The 23,980-nt window shown below is 46.1% G+C and overlaps 1 protein-coding gene across 1 annotated transcript in view; it reads left to right on the forward strand.

Annotated features, from left to right (window-relative positions):
• The window catches only part of LOC137632059 (coiled-coil domain-containing protein 103), a 68,581-nt gene that overhangs the window by 1,304 nt on the left and 43,297 nt on the right, over positions 1–23,980 (forward strand). The window contains exon 2 of the mRNA XM_068364035.1: positions 5,960–6,126. Coding sequence (XP_068220136.1) covers positions 5,964–6,126 — 163 coding nt within the window. The 5' untranslated portion in view covers positions 5,960–5,963. The remainder of the gene's footprint in view (positions 1–5,959; positions 6,127–23,980) is intronic.

Below are 23,980 nucleotides of genomic sequence, written 5' to 3' on the forward strand. Positions count from 1 at the left end.
CTAATCTATCCTACAAGCTGTGTCTTTATCTATGGGGCGGTGAACATCCCCCTACAACCCCCCCTTAGACTTTATTATTCCTAGTCGTCTGTCATCATACATATGGCGGCCGCTATCATACATACACCCCTTTTATTTTTTTGTCTTGGCCAATCACCTACACCTTCACTTCCTTCATGGATGTACAGTAACGATCTTCATCCTATGCCCGACGGGGCTTAGGGCACCTTGTTAACCTGAAACAAAGAATCATTCATGAGGAATACAAATAGGGCAAATGAGCATCTACACAGAAAAAATAAAAATGAAATAATAAACAAAATACTGTAATGGGAATAAATTGGAAAATTATTCATCTACAGTACAGTGATACCTCTGGATACGAAAGTTTCTGCTTACGAAAAATTCAGGATGCGAAAAGTGATTCGAAGATTTTTATGCCCCAGGATACGGATAAAATTTCAGGATACAAAAACCTTACGAGATCCCAACTCTTCGCCGAGAGTAATTTTAAAAAGCGCGCGCCGCCTGACTTTGAACTTGGGTAGACTCACTTACAGCCTCCCGCTCACCCATTGGTTATCTCCCTACTCAGACGCTAGCTTACTCCATAAGATCCTGCTTTCCTATTGGTCGGCAACTATCCCAGCTTGCCTACGCACGGGCGTTCATCTCTCTCTCTCTCTTTTCGTTCCGACCGCGGTATCGTTATCAGACATTGTGTTGTGTGCTTTCGCTTGTTTGACTTTGTGTTAATATACAGTACATTCGTACGCCACGTGTTATCGTTAATAAACATTCGTTACTGTGCACTGTACTGTATTAGTGTTTACTATACATAGACTGTATATAACGTTACGTAGTGTATTATATTATGTTTGCCTAACGCATTTTAGAAATGTGTTGAAAAGTAGGCAGAAACAAGCTTCAATGGATAGTTTCTTATTAAAGAGGCCAGCGGTATTAGTAGGCCAAGACGAAGGTGAAAGTGAAGAAAAGAAACAGAAAAGAGGAAGGGATGAAGAATTAGAAGGTGAAAGTAAAGAAAAGAAACAGAAAAAAGAAAGTGATGAAGAAGTAGAAGAGATTTAGAAAATAAGAAAAACGTAAAGTTATAAAAAAGAAAAAAAAAAAAAATTCAATTTTAAGTTTTATGTTACCGTTAAGTGTTAAAGTAATTTTTTCTTTCATTTTATAGTTTTCCTTACGTAATGTTAAGTGTTAATTATTTCTTCCATTTTTTTATTTTGTAAAGTTTAAGTGTTAATGTGTTAAGTGTGTAAATTACTGTACGTAGTCTGTCACTTGTTACGTAGTGTATTATATTACGTTTGCCTAATGCATTTTAGAAATGTGTTGAAAAGTAGGCACAAACAAGCTTCAATGGATAGTTTCTTATTAAAGAGGCCAGCGGTATTAGTAGGCCAAGACGAAGGTGAAAGTGAAGAAAAGAAACAGAAAAGAGGAAGGGATGAAGAATTAGAAGGTGAAAGTAAAGAAAAGAAACAGAAAAAAGAAAGTGATGAAGAAGTAGAAGAGATTTAGAAAATAAGAAAAACGTAAAGTTATAAAAGAGCAAAAAAAAAAAAATTCAATTTTAAGTTTTATGTTACCGTTAAGTGTTAAAGTAATTTTTTCTTTCATTTTATAGTTTTCCATACGTAATGTTAAGTGTTAATTATTTCTTCCATTTTTTTATTTCGTAAAGTTTAAGTGTTAATGTGTTAAGTGTGTAAATTACTGTACGTAGTCTGTCACTTGTTACGTTTTCTGCCTTATGCCATCCTCCTCTGCCGCGACTTCGCTATCGGACATCATCTCAATCAAAAGGTAAGTTTCAACTTTTTTGTTACACTAATTAACTGTAACCTTTTTTTTCAGAGTGTACAGGTATCAATCATTAATTTAGGTGTACGTACAGGTAACAATACACCTTCACTGATCTAAATGCTTTACGCATATACAGTACCGTAACTTTTATACAGTAGTAAAGAAAACGGACCGTTTTCTTTGGGCTTGGGGGGATAACTTGGCTATAACTATATTATTGAATAATCTCATAGTGGTTTCTGGAATGGATTAGGCTGTTTTTAACGGTTGTGTTAATTATTGAATGATAGAAATGGCTACATTGCATGTTTATTACTACAGTTTAGCGTGTTTATGAAAGAAAGGGTGACTTTTTATAAGGCTTGGAACGGATTAGGCTATTTACATGTAAAACACGACTCAGGATACGAAAATATCAGGATACGAAACTGCATCCTGAACGGATTAATTTCGTTTCCTGAGGCATCACTGTACTAGCCATTTTTTGGTTACAACATCGAGTGACAGGAACTCTCATGCCTTTATATCCCAGAACCTAGATTTGAACTTTGTAAAGGATTCTGACCCTCAGTTACCTGTTCCTTCTCACCGACAGAAGTCATGTTGCCTTACTTTGTCATGTCATCTAGATCGCCTATCAAGCCGTGATCTGTCCCAGTCATGAGGATTTTCCTCAAGGTGGGACAGATCAGTTTTTAGTGATTCTCTTCCACATGAGGATCATATTTCCTGGTGGGATATTCCTATACTGACCACGAAGAGTTGACAGTTAGGCACTACTCAACGCTCTTCATGTCCGAATGGTTTCTAGATTTGTTGATGTTCCTCGTCGAGGTACTCAGAGAACTATTCCAAATGGCCCAATCTTCTCCAAGCTTTATCTGCAGAAGTTGCACAATGCAGTGGCTTCCACATCACTTCGTGGGTGGTGATTATCCAGCATCCCGGAGCAAAAGACATTTTGCAAGGCACAGCACTGGAGATATGGGGATGTAATGTATGCGAAGATCCGTTGCAGGTGTCTACCGGGAAAAGTGAGGCATCTTTTTCTATCGGTGTTATAGACAGGATGCTCCTCTGGGTCTTTGCATTTGATAGCTGATTTTATAAGTCTTTCTTCGCCAAGAGAAGCTCCTCTCACCCTCGGGCCAGGTCTTCAGACTTGAAGGCTTAGGCCTCTCCTCTTCGTGGGATTTGTTCATGCTTGAGAGGAGCTTCGAGCAGTTTATCCCCGTAGAGAACTCAAACTATTGCCGTGGAACATCATGAGATTTGTCAGTTGTCATAAGCGATCACCATACGGACCCTTGAGGAGAGCTACAGTTTAAGATCTGACGCTGAAAACTTACTTTTTGCTGGCCTTGATCTTGGCAAAAAGAGTGAGCAAGTTGTATGTCATGAATCATTCGGAGAGATGGAAGAAGGTCTCCTTTAAGTTCTTTCCAAACTTAGTGGCCAAGACCCAGAACCCCGCTGTCCACAGGTGCCCACTAGCATAGAAGCCCACCAGTCCAACCAGGAGGCGACGTTGATGAGGTCTTTTGACATCTCCTCTATCATGATCGCCTCTGCTTGAGAGAAGAAGATCGGTGCAGAAGAGGCTCTGTCCTCTGGGGAGCCTTGGCATAATACTTCTTGGGAGTCTTCCAGTTTACTGGCTCCATGTGGACGTCCCTCCAAAGAATAATATTTGCTTTGGGATTTCAGTCCTTGAAGGAGTTTGGACGCACTCTGCCCTTTAGAGTTCTCCCTGTTCCCGTCTACAACCTTGTCTATGTGGGCCCGTCCCAGTTTAACATCTCTCGCCTCCGGCAGGGCTAAGGATGGCTCCCTCTGGACTGGCTCCTCCAAGATTCTATTAAGACCGGACCGCCAGACGTCTTCTTCCGAAGGTACGGGCTCCTCGATCCTATTATATTTCCTGAATAAGGTTGATGACTCTCCTATACGCGGAGTCCTCCGCCAGAACGTCTTCTGCATCATCCTCCGCTTCCTCCGTCCGGGGACGGGAAGTGCCGCTGAAGCGGGCAGCTGCGCTATGTTGAGGATCGAGGTTGCGCCCTTCGGCAGGAACGGGCGCCTCTGCCCTTCTTCGCTCCTTTAACAAGGGTACGGGTTCCTCCGTGGTGATGTCCAACGGAGGTAGCCGTGCTTGACGATCACTCCCACGGGCTGACTCGCCGCGGCTGCCTGTCCGAAGAGGCGACTCCCTCCGCTGGGCGGATTGAGTCTCCTTGGTCGAGGTCTTACGCCTGTCCGACGAGGAGCTAAGGTCCATGGCTGTAGCTGACTTGTGGCTGTTGGAGGCCCTTCTAGGAGGACTGTCTCCGGTAAGCCGACCCGCAGTGCTCGGGATAGTGGTAAAGTCCGCAAGCTTACTGCGGGGGACGAGGACCCATTGTTCTTTCGGCAAACAGCTCCTCCTGACCTTCCACCTTGGGGAACGAGATCTCTTCATGCTATGCCGTGACCTAGATGGAGACCTTGAATAGGACCGCCTTCTCCTAGATCTGTCTTTCCTCCTCCGGTGCCTCCTCTGAACTTCCTCTTCTGATGAGAACGACGAGCCTGCTGCCGAAGATTCAGACATCTCCTCATAACGGGACCGAGGGGCAGGTGGAGCTTTGCTCAACACCTGTTGGGTCCCGGACGTCGATGGTTGCATAAAAACTTCCGGGACTGCCGAAGAAGTCACTTGAGGAGTAGTAGGACGCTCTAGGATCGGGAAACAGTACCCCAAACCATCCTCCACTCTCAACGGGGACCTACATGGAGTTCTCGGCAGGCTCCATCCAAGGGGATCCTCTAGCCGTGGCTCTTGTGTAGCAAGGTTTTAGCGAGGGCAGAGACTCTTTATTTTTGAGTACTAATATACTCAGATAAGGAGCCCCCGGGTAAAGCCCAAAGCTAGATTGTCAGGGACATTCACCCTTCCTAATGGGTGAGTCGCCCCTAAAAACTCTTAATGACGGACCAACGTGTTATCGATCCGGCCGGCAGAGATGAACTGAAGAACAGAAAACGGGAATGATTCCTCCTACCACCCTTTAACGAGTGTTACCACCCAACCACCACAAGGCGGTTGCCTAGTTTTAGAAAAATTCTGCCGAAATAGAGATAATTAGCTATGTATATATAACTGCCAGGTAAGTATTCACAAAACTTTGTTTTATCATAAAAACTCCATTTTCCTAACTATACAAACCTTAGCTATTTATACAAACTTTCCCGCCATCCCTATCCCCCTTGAAGTCCTACCTCCAAGCAAAGTGAGCTAAATCACAGGTGTGTGAGTGGTAGAAAGCTACCCACCCCACCCCCCGCTAACTAGCGGTGTGCGTAGTTAACCCTCGCTAAATTTTAATGGCTTGTCATTTCAGCTCCGCCGAAAGTATAACCCCTAATAAATAGCTAAGGTTTATATAGTTAGGAAAAATACAAACTATCTACGAATTTCTCATCAACGTTGAAATAGGTCTTTCATATATAAACTATAAAGACTTCAAAATAAAAAACAAGAGGAAGAGAAATAAGACAGGATAGTGTGTCTAAATGTACTTTTTAAACCTGTTAAAAATCTTCGAGTTGAAATAATCTAGGGTTTGTTTATTCAGACATTAAACTAGCAAAATCATTGTGTGCAAGTAATTATTATTCCAGCTTATAGAGGTATCAACGTAGAGGTATCAATGTACGTCTTACACATTAAGACGTTATTCTCAAAAAATATTTGTTTACATGTTGCATATAGGTTCTTATTTCCTCTCCTCTTAAATGCTTGTAAATATCTTAGTTTAAAAGTAAAGCTTCTGAAAGAGACATGTGGGGAAGAGAGAGATAGCTCTCCTCATCTCTAGTGAGCAAGACTATCATCTTGGTAGGTTTTCCATTATTACTTTGATTACAAAAGAAAATTGGTAGGTTTTCCATTATTACTTTGATTACAAAAAAAAATTGATTTAGTTGGGCCTTGGATTGTAGTAATTCTTTTAAAGAAAATATCTACTGCTGAAAATTTTTTTGTTAAAGATCCCTGAATAGAAAAAGTCTAAATAATTAGACTAATGCTTATTCATTGTGGCTTAGTTTGTTGAATTTTGTAAAATACAGCAAACTTCTTATCTTGCAGGACGATGGCATGTGGCGGATGGGAAGGTGGCATCGATTCTAGTCAGCTAGAAGCAAGACTAAGAGCCGGAATAGAAGCTGACCGGCGTTATGCAACTGAAAACTCAGCGAAGCTTCGGGCCATTCAGTCGACACCATCTTATGATGAGTTTCGACAGTTGGTGTTAGGTATGAATTGTTATGATTAGTACTGTTTTAAGATAAATGATGGTGATAATTGATAAGTTTCAATTAACTATACTGTATACATACTAATGCCATACTTATCACTGTATTCGTATGTATAAGCTAAGGCATAAATGGATAGTTGAATTCTCCCATCTGAGTTAAATAATTCGGTAGTTGTTCCGTAACTAATTACAAACCACGCTATTTACATGGGGTAATTACTTTGGCGCAGCTGATGACGAGCCATAAAGTTTTAACGAGGGTTTCCTACCCCAGCGCTAGTTAGGGGGGGGTGGGGTAGGGAGGGGTAGCTAGCTACCCCTCCCCCCTCACACACACCGGCGATGAACTCACTTTACTTTTGGCTCGGAGAGACGACAGACCTGTCAGCGCTCTCCTCTTTGTTGACTGCCATAATTTTGTTTGCTTTTTCTTTTCAGTGAGTGTATGAAGTTGGCCTCTATTTCTCCTTATGCGTACATGCCCTGGACTTCCCGGCCGCCCCTGTGGGACCTTTATGTCGGCCGTGGAAACGGATCCTCACTCCTTATGCCCTCAGTGTAGGGGCCAAGGGTGTGATAGTTCTAATTTGTGCATTGAGTGTAGGGAGTGGTCTACCTCCCAGTGGGAGAGGTTTGCCCGGTGACGTAAGGAGAAGGCTAAAAGGGATCTTTCTCCTTCCGAGGCTTCTCGGAAAAGAGAAAATCCAAAGTCTTCTTCATCCGCCGCCCATTCCTCCTCCGAAGCTCCTGCTCGGGCGGCCTCTTCCGAGAGGCCGGCGAGTGGTAGCATAGACCATAATGTTGTTGATGTCATTAACCGATCCTGTGGTGAGGGAGAGGTCGTTGCCTCCCATAACGAGGCGGCTGCCCCTCCCCCCTCGGAGGAGGTGTTTGTTTCTAACAATGATCTTTTTCAGCTTTGGGCTTCCTTGGGGCTACAGGGTTCGCCCTCCTCCCCCTCCGAACATACTTCGAGGGAGGAGCTTAGTCCCACGGTCTCTCCTTCCGTTGAGTCTCCCTCTCGGGGGAGTTCTCTGGTAGAGACTCCTCTTCGGAGGCCCCATGATGGTCAGCCTGCTGATCCCACGGCCCCTCGTGGGCATATAAGGCGGAAGGCTCGTCCTCCCCTTCGCCGTAAAGGCCTTTCTTCCCCCCTTTAAAGGGGTTAGGAGGTTAGGAGGCGCCCCTTCGGCTCGTCGTCACCACAGTCCTCTGCGGAGGAGAGGACTCGCCGTTCTCCTGACGTACCTGCTACCAACCTTGACCTCTCCAGGGATCGTTCGCGATCCCTTTCGGAGGATGGTCGTCCTTCGGGACAATGTGAGCTGTCACCCAGACTATCGATATCTAAAGCTGCCGACGCGCTTTACACGCCACCTGAGACGGCCACTGCGCAATCTCCAGACCCTTTGGGGTCTCAGGGACTTGAGCGCAAAACTGCCCCTCTCGCCCCTAAGCGTAAGGCTCCGCCTGCACACCCTCCCGCTGCTGTTGTTCCTGACGTTCCTGACAAAGCGCCTCAGCGCTCACCTTTAGGCGTTCGCGCCACTGTTCCTGTTGTACGCCAGGGTTCCCCTGCGCGCCCACGCCCATCGGCGCCCCGTCGCCCACCAGCAGTTCCTGAAGTAGCGGGCAAGTGCCCAACTGCGCAAACGCGCCCTGTTCCTGAAATAGTGCCGCTGCGCTCGCCTGCACACTCGCGGCCAGTTCCTGATATGGCGCCTACGCGTTCACCGGTGCCCCAGCGGCCTCCTGCGCCCACGCGCCCTCCGGCACCTCGCCGGCCCCCTGTTCCTGTTTCATCGCGCGCGATCCAGGAGGTTCCTGAGTTAGCGCAAAGGCGCCCTCAGGTTCCTACGGACTCGTCGCGCCCTGCGGGGGATAGACGCGATGCGCGATTCCATGCACTCCAACGCGCCCATGTGTCGCTTTGGACCCATCGCGCCCACCTAAGGAGGTTCGCGATACAAGGGAGGCTCGCGATATGAGAGAGGTTCGCGATGCGCGCCCGCGCGCAGTTACTGTTCCAGCACCAACGCGACCACACGTCGCGATGACTCAGCTCGTCGCCCCAGAGGCTGCCAAGCCAGCGCAAGGGCGCTCACGTACGCCTCTGGAACCGCGCGAATCTACTGCAGATACGATCGCGCCCGACGCGCCCAAATCCCGCCTGTTCTTGCTACACGCCCCGTGCCTGTCTTTAAGACAGCGGTGGTGGCGCAACTAACTCCAGAGCGCCCTCACGCGGCTCGCACTACGCAACCTCCAAAGCAGCGAACCCCGGTGCGACCTGTTCCTGATGAGCGCTATGCGCGCCCACGATTGCCAGCGCAACTAGCGCTTACACAGGTGAGTAAACCAGTCCAACCAGACCGTCACCAAATCTCTCGTTCCCAGGTCGCTCGCGACCCTGCTCCCGCTCTATCGCCCCCTCGGCCGTTCCTACCGGGCACGCGCTCGGGCGCTCCTGTTATCTCACGCCCTCCGGGGCCGCACCAGGTCGCTGCGCGCCCGCACATTCGGCCTCCTCCTGTTCCAGCTCCTGATCGCCGCATGCCTACACCATCGCCCACGCGCTCCCGCGGACATGTTCCCGCTCAAGCTGCCGTGCGCCCCCGCGGCCACGCTCCCGCTCTGTCGCCAGCGCGCCATCGCTCCTGACCATCCTCCTGCGCGCCAGTGCGCTCGCCAGAGGGGGAACGCTCCTCGGACAGGTCTAGGGATTCTTCTCTTACAGCCCTGCAGGCGAACCCTCGTTTGTCGACTCCTCTTAGGGATCCCTCGATCCCCTTTCCTCCAGAGGGAGTGTCAGACAGCGCTGCTGTCAGTCAACAGCCCTGGTTCGACACCCTACTCAGAGCTCTCGTGCGGGCGATTAAGCCAGCCCTCTCTTATTCGGGTCGCGAGCCAGCGGCAGCTTCCTCCCCCCTGAAGAGGAAGAGAGGAGTCTCTCCCGTGGATCCTCCTCCGAGGCCTGTGCTGTCCCCGCGTAGATCTTTACGCAAGGCTCCTACTCCCCCTCAGACCTTCTCGCCGTCCCCTGCGGAGGAGGATAACCCGGAGGATTACCCCTCCTCAGGAGAGTCGGTTGAGCAAGAATACTCCCCCATCGCACCAATGGTGGACGTTTCTCCTCTTCCCGAGAGGTCTCCTCGTCCCGAGGTGGAGAAGGAGAATGACCTGCCCCCTTCGCTTCTAGAGTCCTGCATCCCACCCAGGAGGGAACCTAATGACTCTAAGACGATTCCCAAATCGTCTGCTAGGATCAGACAGGAACAGCCCAGAGCTGTCGAGGATGCCCTCGTTTCCCCCCAGGAAGAGCCTCTGGGGTCCGGAGACTTCGCTGCAAGTCCGACAGGAGGTGAGCACCAGGAGTCAGAACACGAGTTCTGGCAAGTCCTGACTCTCATGAGGAACCTTAATGGGATTCCAGACCCTGAGGTCCCACCTCGTGAAGGTAAGGACACGGTCCTGGATCGCGTCTCGGCACTCAGAAGCCCTCTAGAGCCAGCGCAGCATTGCCCTGGTCCCAAGGGATGAAGAGTACCAGATTATTATTATTATTATTAAATGCTAAGCTACAACCCTAGTTGGAAAAGCAGGATGCTATAAGCCCAGGGGCCCCAACAGGGAAAATAGCTCAGTGAGGAAAGGAAACATGGAAAAATAAAATATTTTAAGAATAGTAACAACATTTAAATAAATATTTCCTATATAAACAATAAAAACTTCAACAAAACAAGAGAAAGAGAAACTAGATACAACAGTGTGCCTGAGTGTACCCTCAAGCAAGAGAACTCTAACCCAAGACAGTGGAAGGCCATGGTACAGAGGCTATAGCACTACCCAAGACTAGAGAACAATGGTTTGATTTTGGAGTGTCCTTCTCCTAGAAGAGCTGCTTACCATAGCTAAAGAGTCTCTTCTACCCTTACCAAGAGGAAAGTAGCCACTGAACAATTACATTGCCGTAGTTAACCCCTGGGGTGAAGAAGAATTGTTTAGTAATCTCAGTGTTGTCAGGTGTATGAGGACAGAGGAGAATCTGTAAAGAATAGGCCAGACTATTCGATGTCTGTGTAGGCAAAGGGAAAGAACCGTAACCAGAGAGAAGGATCCAATATGGTACTGTCTGGCCAGTCAAAGGACCCCCTAACTTTCTAGCGGTAGTATCTCAACGGGCGGCTGGTGCCCTGGCCAACCTACTACCAGAGACAAGATCGAGGGCCAGCTCGCGGAGCTTGCCTCCTCCAGCAGATTCAGTGCCGGGAATAAGCTCCTCCCTCCTCCTCGTGTCCATCAGGGGAGGTACTTTGAAATCCTCGAGGAGTCTTCGCTGAGCCTTCCCTTGCATCACTCCGTAGAAGGACTCACAGGGGTAGTCCCTCTTGAGAGACTCTCCAACCGGCACGTGTCCCTCTCAGCCACTGAGATCCAGAGCCAGGAGAAGGTCATCAAGTGCGCCATGCAGGCCACTTCATGGCTCGACATCTGGCTGGGGTCTCTGGGCATCCTGGTGTGGTCCGAGGACCTCTCCAAGGAAAGCACCAGGAAAGCGTTGGAAACCTTTCTCCTCTCGGGCACTCGGACCATCGAGTTCCTGTCCCTCCAAGTCTCGAGCTTGTGGGCCAACACGATCCTCAAGCGCCGGGACGCTGTTGCCGAGAGGTTCCACCATAAGGTTCCCAGCGCCGAGTTGAGCAGGCTCAGACACTCTTCCGTTCTCGGTAAGAGCTTGTTTGAGCCTAAGGACGTGGAGCTCTCTGCCGAGAGGTGGAGGAAATCCAACCAGGATTCCCTCATCCATAGGGCCCTGACATCGAGGCCCTACAAGCCTCCGGCGGTCCAGCAGCCCCGTCCTGTCAAGGATACGAAGAAGACTACCGTAGCAGTGAAGCGCAAGGTGTCTAAGCCCTTTCCTGCCAAGGGCAGGAGGGGAAAGAAGTCCTCCAGGGGAGGCAAGAACCCTAGAGGCTCCGGCCGAGGTCGGAAGCGCTAGGGTTGGCAATCCCCCTGCGTGTCCACCAGTGGGGGGATGCCTGCAGAGTTGCGCAGCAAGGTGGCAGCAACTCGGGGCGGATGCCTGGACGGTCTCCGTGATATCCCTAGGGTATCGCGTCCCGTTCACAGCATCTCTCCCTCCCCTGACAGCGAATCCAGTGTTGTTGAGCTCCTTTGCCATGGGATCGGCGAAAGGGCAGGCCCTTCGGGCCGAAGTCCAGACTATGTTGGAGAAGGACACTCTCCAGGAGGTCGTGGACGGGTCCCCAGGCTACTACAGTCGACTCTTTCTTGTGAGAAAGGCGTCTGGAGGCTGGAGACCAGTCATCGACATCTCGACACTGAACGGGTTTGTCAAGCAGACTCCGTTCAGTATGGAGACGGCAGACATGGTCAGACTTGCAGTGAGACCATGAGACTTCATGTGTACACTGGATCTGAAGGACGCGTACTTCCAGATCCCAATCCATCCGTCTTCAAGGAAGTACCTGAGATTTTGCTTAGAAAACAAGATCTACCAGTTCAAGGTGTTGTGTTTCAGTCTCTCCACAGCACCTCAGGTGTTCACGATAGTCTTCACTATCATCTCTTCATGGGCTCATAGGATCGGTATCCGTCTCCTTCGTTACCTGGACGACTGGCTGATCCTGGCAGACTCGGAGGCATCCCTTCTTCGCCACCGAGACAAGCTCCTCGAAGTTTGCCAGGATCTGGGGATCGTGGTAAACCTCGAGAAGTTCTCTCTGCAGCCCTCTCAGAAACTGGTATATCTAGGCATGATCATAGACACCAATCTCCACAAAGCCTTCCCATCAGACGAAAGGATAGCAAGGCTGAGGAAGGTTGCGAAACCTTTCCTCAATCGAGAAGAACTCCCAGCCCAATCGTGGCTTCGTCTCCTCGGCCACCTCTCCTCTCTGACCCGTCTCGTCCTCAACCGTCGCCTCAGGATGAGATCCCTTCTGTGACGACTGAAGTCTCGGTGGAGTCAAGGACTCGACTCCCCGGACATCCTGATCCCCATGGGATCTGCGGAACGAGTGAACCTCAGGTGGTGGGTGGCAGACGAGAACCTGCGAAAGGGAGTGGATCTTCTCGTCTCTACCCCGGATTTGATGCTGTTTTCGGACACTTCAAACAAGGGGTGGGGTGCCCACGTTCTGAACCACATTGCGTCAGGCCTGTGGTCAGAATCAGAAAAGTACCTTAACATAAACCTGCTGGAGATGAAGGCCGTTTTCCTGGCCCTTGAAATGTTCCCCCAAGTCCTGGCGGGCCACTCCATAGTGGTGATGAGCGACAACACCACGATAGTGGCTTACATCAACAAGCAGGGAGGTACCTTTTCGGAAAAGCTGTCCCATCTTGCAGTAGAGATCCTGAGATGGTCCGAAGTCCACTCGATATCACTTGTGGCTCGCTTCATTCCAGGCAAGAGGAATGTGCTCGCCGACAGTCTGAGCAGAGCGACGCAGATAGTGAGTACCGAGTGGTCTTTGGATCCTCGGATAGCCAACAAAGTCCTGACTTTGTGGGGTTCCCCGACTGTGGACCTGTTCGCTATGGCGTTGAACACCAAGCTTCCGCTGTACTGCTCCCCAGTCCCGGACCCCAAGGCCCTCTGGCAAGATGCCTTCCAACAACGGTGGGACAACGTCGACGTGTAAGCCTTTCCCCCGTTCTGTCTGATGAGGAGGGTCCTCAACAAGACCAGAACATCGGTCAATCTCTCGATGACCTTGATAGCTCCGCTATGGCATCATGCAGAGTGGTTTCCGGACCTTCTGCAGCTCCTCACGGAGATCCCGAGAGAGCTCCCTCCACGTCATGAGCTACTCAAACAACCACACTCCAACATCTTCCACAAAGCCGTAGCTTCGCTTCGACTTCACACCTGGAGACTATCCAGCATCTCCTCAAAGAGAGAGGATTTTCGCAACAAGTTGCGGAAAGGATGTCTGGCCACCTGCGCAGGTCATCCGCAGGAGTCTACCAGGTGAAGTGGCGAGTTTTCTGTGGTTGGTACCGTGGAAGGGGTATCTCTCCCCTCGATGCCACTTTACCAGTGATAGCGGAGTTCCTTGTGTATCTGCGGGAAGAAATGCGGCTTTCAGTCTCAGCAGTGAAAGGCTATCGCTCAGCCTTAAGTCTTACCTTCAGGCTCAAAGGAATGGACATTTCCTCCTTGCTGGAACTGTCTCTTCTCATACGGAGTTACGAACTTACCTGCCCTCAGTCGGAAGTGAGACTCCTCCTTGGAACGTGGTTCGAGTCCTCAGGTCTCTTAAGAGGCCTCCCTACGAACCATTACGCCAGGCTTCTGATCGCCACCTTACCTGGAAGACGGTGTTCCTGCTAGCTTTGGCCTCGGCCAAGCGAGTCAGCGAACTGCATGGTCTCTCCTACAACGTCGCCCATTCAAGTGGATGGGGGGAGGTAACGTTCGGCTTCGTCCCTGAGTTTGTTGCTAAGACTCAGAACCCGGGAGTGCCGGACCCTAGGTTCGTCTCCTTCCAGGTCTTGAGTTTTCGTTCTGTAACAGATGACCCAGACCATCTCCTACTGTGCCCAGTCAGGAGTCTGACCTTGTATCTTAAAAGAACAGCTGCAGTCCGCCCCCAGGTGCGAGCCTTGTTTGTTATCACCGGGGAAACGAAGAGGAGGGTCACCAGGAATACCATCTCTGCCTGGATCCGCAAGGTGATCCACCTGGCCTTGAGTTTTGACCCTCCTCCGTCACGGCGCCCTAGGGCTCATGATGTCAGGGGCGTGGCTACGTCCCTGGCCTTCAAGAAGAACTTTTCGGTGACGCAGGTCCTGCAAGCTGGGGTGTGGAAGCGTCAGACCACCCTCACGGCCCACTACCTGCAAGACGTGACACACAACCTGCAAGACGTGACACACAGAAGGCTTGATACGTTTTCTATCGGCCCTTTGGTGGCTGCACAACAGCTGGTCTAGCCTCAGGCTCCTAATTGGACAAGTAGCAGAAGGTTGAGGGCATTGTTACCCGGTTTTAGTCTGTGTGAATGAAGAGATCTGTCTTTTCTTCATCCTCTTAACCCTTGGAGAAAAACAGCATCCTGGGTCCTTTGCACAGCTGACCTCGAACCTCTGCAGGTAAGCCATGCTTCCTTGTGTTCCTAGTATTAAGTTGTAATACTGTCATGTCCCCATACCCTGACGAGGTGGTATTGGGTAAGTCCTAGCCTAGATTTCCTTCTAAAGAACTCCAGGTCAACTTCCTAGGACGTGTCACTGCTCACCTTCACACACGATTTACGTAGGCCGCAGCAGCCCCTCAGCTGTCTGCGAGGCGCAGAGGCCCCAACCCTTGAGTTGCTCTATGAACTCGGGTTCGTGGCCCCCGGACAAGCCAAACCCAGTATGGCAGGGGACTTACCTCCCATCCTAAGGGTTAAGTCACCCCATGTAAATAGCGTGGTTTGTATTCAGTTACGGAACAAATGACAAATTCGTAGATAAATTGTATTTTTCCTAATGATACAAACCTTAGCTATTTACAGTTCTGTGCCCGCCAGCCCTGTCCCCCAAGATAAGTCGGTGTGTGTGTGAGGGGGGAGGGGTTGCTAGCTACCCCTCCCTAACCCCCCCCCCCCCCCCCCCCCCCCCCCCCCGCTAACTAGCGGTGGGGTAGGAAACCCTCGTTAAAACTTTATGGCTCGTCATCGTCTGCGCCTAAGTAATTACCCCATGTAAATAGCTAAGGTTTGTATCGTTAGGAAAAATACAAATTATCTACGAATTTGTCATTTTAAAAGGGTCACTGTTTTGGTCTTTTTGTTGATATATATATATATATATATATATATATATATATATATATATATATATATATATATATATATATATATATATATATATATATATATATATATATATATATATATATATATATATATATATATATATATATATATATATATATATATATATATATATATATATATATATATATATATCAACAAAAAGACCAAGACAGTGACCCTTTTAAATGACAAATTCGTAGATAATTTGTATTTTTCCTAACGATACAAACCTTAGCTATTTACATGGGGTAATTACTTCGGCGCAGCCGATGACGAGCCATATATATATATATATATATATATATATATATATATATATATATATATATATATGTATATATATATATGTGTATATATATATGTATATATATATATGTATATATATATATATATATATATATATATATATATATATATATATATATATATATATGTATGTATGTATGTATATTCTGTATATGTATATATATACTGTATATGTATATATATATATGTATATATATACTGTATATGTATATATATATATGTATATATATATGTATGTATATATATACTTATATATATGTATATATATATATATATATATATATATATATATATATATATATATATATATATATATATATATATATATATATATATATATATATATATATATATATATATATATATATGTATATATTATATACATATACAGTATATATATATGTATATATGTATATATATATGCGTATATATATATATATATATATATATATATATATATATATATATATATATATATATATATATATATATATATATATATATATATATATATATATATACAGTATATATATATATATGTATATATATACAGAATGTATATATGTATATATATGTATATATATGTGTATTTTTCAATATTAAACTTACCCGATAATCATGTAGCTGTCAACTCCGTTGCCCGACAGAATTCTATGGAGGGATACGCCAGCTATCACAATACTAGAAGGGGGTGTATTTACCAGCGCCACCTGTGGCCAGGTACTCAAGTACTTCTTGTTGACACCTCCTCAATTATTCCTCTGTCGTGCTTCCGGCAAGACGTTCTGGGATACGCTTATGTTCTTGGAGTATTTTCACGACTTTGGTGAAGTATTTCTCTTTGATTGCGGCTGTCGCTTTACTGGAAACTTCTATATTAGCTTAGTTAGCTTTTGGAATTAATTTGATTAATTATGGTGACGAGAGAGTATGAACTCTCGTTCACCTTTCATGGCCGACCCTTCCCTTAGACGGAAGTGTTGGTGTCTAAGAGAGTATAGACTCTCTTTCTTAATTTTGCTTAACAAAAGTTATAGATTTATTTTATATCTCTCCACTCTTATAGGCCTCTTCGATTAACTTCCTTTTATTATAAACTCATTAAAATTAATTTTTATATTTGTTTATATTCGACCTTCCTAATAGTAGGCGGTCTTTTACCGAAGTTAATAAACTTTGAGCCCGTCATTTCGGTTTTACCTGTTAACATATTATGCTATTTCCGCCACAGAGTTTGAAAGATTTTCTTTGACAGTCTCGTACTGTTTTCAAAGTTGAACTAACGTTTTGTTTTGTCTCTGCAGTTGTTGACGTTCAGAACGTTCAACTTGCACTCTATCGTTACGATAGAGAAAGAATGTTCACGGTTTCACGTTGCAGTAAGAGTAACCGTGTCTAGCGTTTTGTTCATTCTTTCTTAACTTAATGGTTTTGATCCTAATAAAGGAACTTTTCAGTTTTTTCCTTTAACAATAATATGTTTTAACGATATATATGATTGGGCTCTTCTCTCAGGTTCTAAGTCAAGAGAGAGAGAGAGAGAGATAGAGACGGAGGGAGAAAGAGGATAAACGTTTCATTCAAGCCTGCCAGGCGTACGAGTAACGTCGTTATCGTTTTTGCTCTTCTCCCTAGTCTCTTTAGGGGAAGAAACTAAACGTTTCTAGAGTGATCTAGTGTTTAGTCTCTTTCCAACCACTGAATTATCTTTCATTAGATTTTTCTGTTACATTGTAATTCTGTTTTCGCAATTACTAACTTTGAGAAAGGATAGAATTGCGTATTTCAGGTACAAACCACTTAAAGTTTCGAGTTCAGTGAAATAAGTGCAAACAGAAATCAAAGTGATAAGTGATTAGTGCGTGAGGGTACTTTTGTGCGCGCCAGTCGTCCTCCCAGTCCGGGACCTCTTGCAAGCTCCCAAGCCCAGGGGAGAAGCAATGTCGAAGGGCATAAGGGTTCAGCAGGCCTTGATCGGCGCACAGAAGTATTCTCGGTGGTTGTGGGCGTGTCTTACCGAGACCGTCACTCCCACCCGCAGACGATTGAGCCCTTATTTTGCTCGTCTGCAGAAGAGATTAGGGGAGAAAATAAAGGCAGAGTAACGCTGGTCTCAGGTCTCAAGACCTCTTAAACGTTAAGTCCAGACCTATGCCAGACGTACGAAGTTAAAGTTCACAACCCGAATGTAGTCATTGGGTTAGCTCTGACTCTCCTCAGTCATCAGTTGATTACACTCCGCCTAAGAGGAGTAAGGTTCTGCCACAACAGATCTCTGCTGTTAAGGCTTTACCTCAGCAGAACTTAGTGTCTGCCGACCCCAAGTTAACTCTACTGCAGTCCATACAGTCACAACTTTCGGTCTTGATGCGTGAGTGTCGGGCTGAGAGTGTTGCGCCTCCGCCTCCGCCTACACTCCCCCCCGCCTATGATCGCTCCGCCTGATCACAGTACCACCTGCCAGGCGTACGATGTTGTGAACTCTACTACAGTCCATGCAAGCACAGCTTTCGGACTTGATGCTTGAGTGTCGGGCTGAGAGTGTTGCTCCTCCGCCTCCGCCTACACTCCCTCCACCTACACTCGCTCCGCCTGGTCGCAGTACCATCTGCCAGGCGTACGATGTTGTGGACTCTACTACAGTCCATGCAAGCACAGCTTTCGGACTTGATGCGTGAGTGTCGGGCTGAGAGTGTTGCTCCTCCGCCTCCGCCTACACTCCCTCCACCTACACTCGCTCCGCCTGATCGCAGTACCACCTGCCAGCAGTTCCACCTGCCAGGCGTACGATGTTGAGCCACGTGCTGAGTTTGCTGTTCCCTGTGGTGTTCAGCCTCCGCCTTCCTTTAGGCAACCTTTACATTGGGATCAGGAGGATTATACCTCTCTTCCTCCGCCTCCACTTGCTGCTCCACCAGTGATGCAACACTCGGTTGAGGTACAACAACCTCTCCCGTCCATGAGTCAGTCTCCTCAGCTCTCGCTGCAGCGAGCTCAACCCTCCACAAGGCAAGCACCACAACACCTTAGCCTTGCGCCTCAGGAGCCTCAGCTTGCGAGACATTTACCTTGTTCTGCGCAGCCTCTTCCTCATCGCGCTCCGCTCACACCACAGGAACTGGAACTTGCTACTCCGCTTCCGCCAACCGCTCAGCAAGCGCAACCCTTGGGTTCAACCACTCATGCTAGGAGTCAGCCTCCTCCACCCATGCGCCTTCCTTCTGCTTGTCTTTTATTCAGCCTTTGCAGACTGAGCCTCAGGTGTTCCCTCATCGGAGTCTTGAAGAGGAAACCACAACTATTGTTGTTCCAGCTCGTTCTGACTCTGCTGTTCAGCATACCTTACCTCCATTTTCATACCATGGTTTAAACCCCATGCAAGCATGCATAAAGCACTCTAGCACTGGTCATGGAATTTCTGAGAAATGTTAAACGCCATGCACACGCTCTGCTTTCCTTACAGCAGGCTCTGCTTACTACATGCTCAGCATACAGCATGCTCTGCATTCAGCATGCTCTGCATACAACATGCTCTGCATACAGCATGCTCTGCATTCAGCATGCTCTGCATACAACATGCTCTACATACAGCATGCTCTGCATACAGCATACTCTGCATACATCATGCTCTGCTTACCTTACCGCATGCTTCTCAACACATCTTGGGTTGTTGCCAACTCACTAGACTCAAGCAGTTTCATAACGTTGCCTTCTAGTCTGCTGCTTTTGCACCAGTGAACCCTCACTCAGAGAACTTAGCTTTTCTAGGATAAGGTCCCTGTAGATGAGAAAGTTCTTTTCTCCCTCCTTCTGATATTCCCTTGAGGACTCTGTCATTTGGAGGGAGCCTTTAGCTGCATAACCTCTTATGGACTTTTATTTAAGCATAACATGCTTACAGGGAAGGTAATGGTTCCACTTCAGCCGCTAATCCCGTCTGTTACCACACCTGCTCCCATAGACCTTGAGCTGTGTTGCATGACATGCAGTCCAAGCTTAGTCCTTGTTAGAGGATTTTTTGTTTACGGAGTCAATGTGTCACGGGGAAGACGTTCAACAACCAACAGAAGGGACTTGTTGTGACGCAGTGCGGCAACCTCAGCAACCCGTTAAGGAGTTGTCTGTACGACCCAGACAGTCTAGACAGATTCGGGTTGTCACTGTACTTCCTCGCTTGCCCATGATTGACAGTTTACAGACTGTGCAGCAGTATCATGATCTTGTGTCCGGCTCCGTCAGACGACTGGCTTTTAAGAGCTCCCACAAGTCGTCGCTGTCTGGAGATTTTCAAATGGACTATGGATCTGACCAAGGAACTGGGCCTCCTGGTCAATTTTGAGGAGTCTCAGCTCGTTCCATCCCAGACCATTGTCTCCTTGGGTATGGATCTTCAGAGTCGAGCTTTTCGGACTTGTCCGTCGGCCCCAAGGATCTTCCAAGCCCTAGAGTGCATCCAGAGCATGCTGAGAAGGAACCGATGCTTAGTCAGGCAGTGGATGAGTCTAACAGGGACACTTTCATCGCTGGCCCTGTTCATCGAGTTAGGGAGACTCCACCTTCGCCCCCTTCAGTATCATCTAGCTGCTCACTGGATAAAGGACATGACGCTAGAGACGGGCTCAGTTCCTGTTTCCGAAGAGATGAGGTCTACTCTAATGTGGTGGAAGAACAGCATTCTTCTCAAGGAAGGTCTACCATTGGCTGTTCAGACCCCCGACCACCGTCTCTTCTCGGACGCATCGGACACGGGCTGGGGTGCGACACTGGACGGACAGGAATGCTCGGGAACATGGAATCAGGAGCAAAGGACACTTCACATCTATTGCAAGGAGTTGTTGGCAGTTCATCTGGCCTTGATAAACTTCAAGTCCCTCCAGCTTAACAAGGTGGTGGAGGTGAACTCCGACTACACCACAGCCTTGGCTTACATCTCCAAGCAGGGAGGGACTCATTCGAGGAAGTTGTTCGAGATCGCAAGGGACCTCCTCATTTGGTCAAAAGATCGAAAGCTCACGCTGGTAACGAGGCTCATTCAGGGCGATATGAATGTCATGGCAGATCGCCTCAACCGGAAGGGTCAGGTCTTCCCCACAGAGTGGACCCTTCACAAGAATGTTTGCAGCAGACTTTGGGCCCTGTGGGGTCAGCCAACCATAGATCTATTCGCTACCTCGATGACCAAGAGGCTCCTCTTGTATTGTTCTCCGATTCCAGACCCAGCAGCAGTTCGCGTGGATGCCTTTCTGCTGGATTGGTCCCATCTCGACCTGTATGCATTCCCGCCGTTCAAGATTGTCAACAGGGTACTTCAGAAGTTCGCCTCTCACAAAGGGACACGGCTGACGTTGGTTGCTCCCCTCTGGCCCGCGAGAGAATGGTTCACCGAGGTACTGCAATGGCTGGTCGACGTTCCCAGGACTCTTCCTCCTAGAGTGGACCTTCTGCGTCAACCTCACGTAAAGAAGGTACACCCAAACCTCCACGCTCTTCGTCTGACTGCCTTCAGACTATCGAAAGACTCTCAAGAGCTAGAGGCTTTTCGAAGGAGGCAGCCAGAGCGATTGCCAGAGCAAGGACGACATCCACTCTCAGAGTCTATCAGTCTTAATGGGAAGTCTTCCGAAGCTGGTGCAAGGCCAATGCAGTTTCCTCAACCAGTACCACTGTAACCCAGATTGCTGACTTCCTGTTACATCTAAGGAACGTAAGATCCCTATCAGCTCCTACGATCAAGGGTTACAGAAGTATGTTGGCAGCGGTTTTCCGCCACAGAGGCTTGGATCTTTCCTCCAACAAAGATCTACAGGACCTCCTTAGGTCTTTTGAGACCTCAAAGGAACGTCGGTTGTCCACTCCAGGCTGGAATCTAGACGTGGTCCTAAGGTTCCTAATGTCATCAGGATTTGAACCGCTCCAATCAGCCTCTTTTAAGGACCTCACATTAAAAACTCTTTTCCTCGTGTGCTTAGCAACAGGTAAAAGAGTAAGTGAGATCCACGCCTTCAGCAGGAACATAGGTTTCACATCTGAAACGGCTACATGTTCCTTGCAGCTCGGTTTTTTGGCTAAAAACGAGCTTCCTTCCCGTCCTTGGCCTAAGTCGTTCGAGATCCCAAGCCTGTCCAACATGGTGGGGAACGAACTGGAGAGAGTACTTTGCCCAGTTAGAGCTCTTAAGTACTATCTAAGAAGGTCAAAACCATTACGAGGACAATCAGAAGCCTTATGGTGTGCTATCAAGAAGCCTTCTCTACCAATGTCTAAGAACTCAGTTTCTTACTACATCAGGCTTCTGATTAGAGAAGCAGATTCTCATCTGAAGGAAGAAGACCTTGCTTTGCTGAAGGTAAGGACACATGAAGTGAGAGCTGTGGCTACTTCAGTGGCCTTTAAACAGAACCGTTCTCTGCAGAGTGTTATGGATGCAACCTATTGGAGAAGCAAGTCAGTGTTCGCATCTTTCTATCTCAAAGATGTCCAGTCTCTTTACGAGTACTGCTACACCCTGGGTCCATTCGTAGCAACGAATGCAGTAGTAGGCGAGGGCTCAGCCACTACATTCCCATAATCCCATAACTTTTTAACCTTTCTCTTGAATACTTTTTATGGGTTGTACGGTCGGCTAAGAAGCCTTCCACATCCTTGTTGATTTGGCGGGTGGTCAATTCTTTCTTGAGAAGTGCCAAGGTTAAAGGTTGTGATGAGGTCCTTTAGTATGGGTTGCAGCCCTGTATACTTTAGCACCTTTGAGTTGATTCAGCCTCCCAAGAGGAACGCTGCGCTCAGTAAGGAAGACGATCTTATTAAAGGCAGAGTAACGGTTCAAGTCGACTTCCTTACCAGGTACTTATTATTTCATTGTTATTGTGGATAACTGATTATATGAAATACGGGATACTTAGCTATCCTTTAGTCTTGTACACTGGTTTTTCACCCACCCCCCTGGGTGTGAATCAGCTACATGATTATCGGGTAAGTTTAATATTGAAAAATGTTATTTTTATTAATAAAATAAATTTTTGAATATACTTACCCGATAATCATGATTTAATCGACCCTCCCTTCCTCCCCATAGAGAACCAGTGGACCGAGGAATAATTGAGGAGGTGTCAACAAGAAGTACTTGAGTACCTGGCCACAGGTGGCGCTGGTAAATACACCCCCTTCTAGTATTGTGATAGCTGGCGTATCCCTCCATAGAATTCTGTCGGGCAACGGAGTTGACAGCTACATGATTATCGGGTAAGTATATTCAAAAATTTATTTTATTAATAAAAATAACATGTTTTGCTTATGTATTTATATAGATAAGGCTACCGTATTGTTATATAAATAAACTGCACTGAAAATAAAAAAAGAAGAAAACAAGAATATACCCGCCACTAGAAATGACCCTTTTTAGCAGGTGTCTAATGAGCTGGGGGACTCCTCCTACTCAACACCTGACCCAGGTAGTTGGTAAGGGAGTGTCATTGTTCTCTAAATCTCTATATGTATGTTCGTACGTTTGCTTTCCCTATAAATTGTAAAGAAGCCTCTCTCAATAAATCAGTCCTCTGAGGAAGTATCACGAAACTAGTCAGGACTTTATTGTATATTTTGTATTTTCATTTTCCCTGTGGTTCTTCTGCATCTGAGCATCACGTTTTCCTGTGATTTTTACGCATATATATATATATATATATATATATATATATATATATATATATATATATTCATGCATATATATATATATTCATACAGATATATATGTATATATATATATATATATATATATATATATATATATATATATATAGATAGATAGATATTTACATATATAAAATATATATATATATATATAAATATATATATATATATATATATATATATATATATATATATATATATATATATATATATATATATATATATATATATATATATATATATATATATATATATATATATATATATATATATATATATATAGATATAGATATTTACATATATAATATATATATATATATATATATATATATATATATATATATATATATATATATATATATATATGTGTGTGTGTGTGTGTGTATGTATATATACCTAGTAAGATTTTTGCTTCTGGCAAGCTCAAGTTTAAGGATGAAGAGGACTTCGGATCATCTTACATATTTAATCTACACCAACGTTTCGAGAATCCATTCCCATCAACAGGGCTACATAAAACACAAAATTTGGTTTACATTAGAAAGTAATGATACATTTTTTGCTTAAAATTGCTTTGGTATCAAAAAACAAAATATTAAAAAACGGTTAAAAGAATAAAAAATACAGAAACCTAGACGGTATATAAAAACATGAGGCTATCTGAGGTCTTTTATAATTATTATAATAAAAACACTTGTGATCAAAATGGAATCTCAGAAAACAAAAATATACATAATATAAATGAATGGTTGAACTTATTGTCAAGAGATGTGGCTGAAATCTATAATAATATTTTAGAAAATTCTTAAAGAAAAGGCTTTAACTACGAACAAAACAAAATAGATCAACAAGGAATGATAGTTAATGGCAGTTAGGCAATATGTAATGGTGTGGAGGTGGTTTGGTTATTTAAGGAAGGAGACAGTTTCTTGATGTAAAGAGATTCCAAGAGAAAGAGCGAAAGGCAATCGGATGTTTGGGAAAGAATTTCGAAATGGTTGTATTGTATATGAGTTACATGAGTTT

The sequence above is a fragment of the Palaemon carinicauda genome, chromosome 40, assembly GCF_036898095.1.
Source record: "Palaemon carinicauda isolate YSFRI2023 chromosome 40, ASM3689809v2, whole genome shotgun sequence".
Classification (NCBI taxonomy): Eukaryota; Metazoa; Arthropoda; class Malacostraca; order Decapoda; family Palaemonidae; genus Palaemon; species Palaemon carinicauda.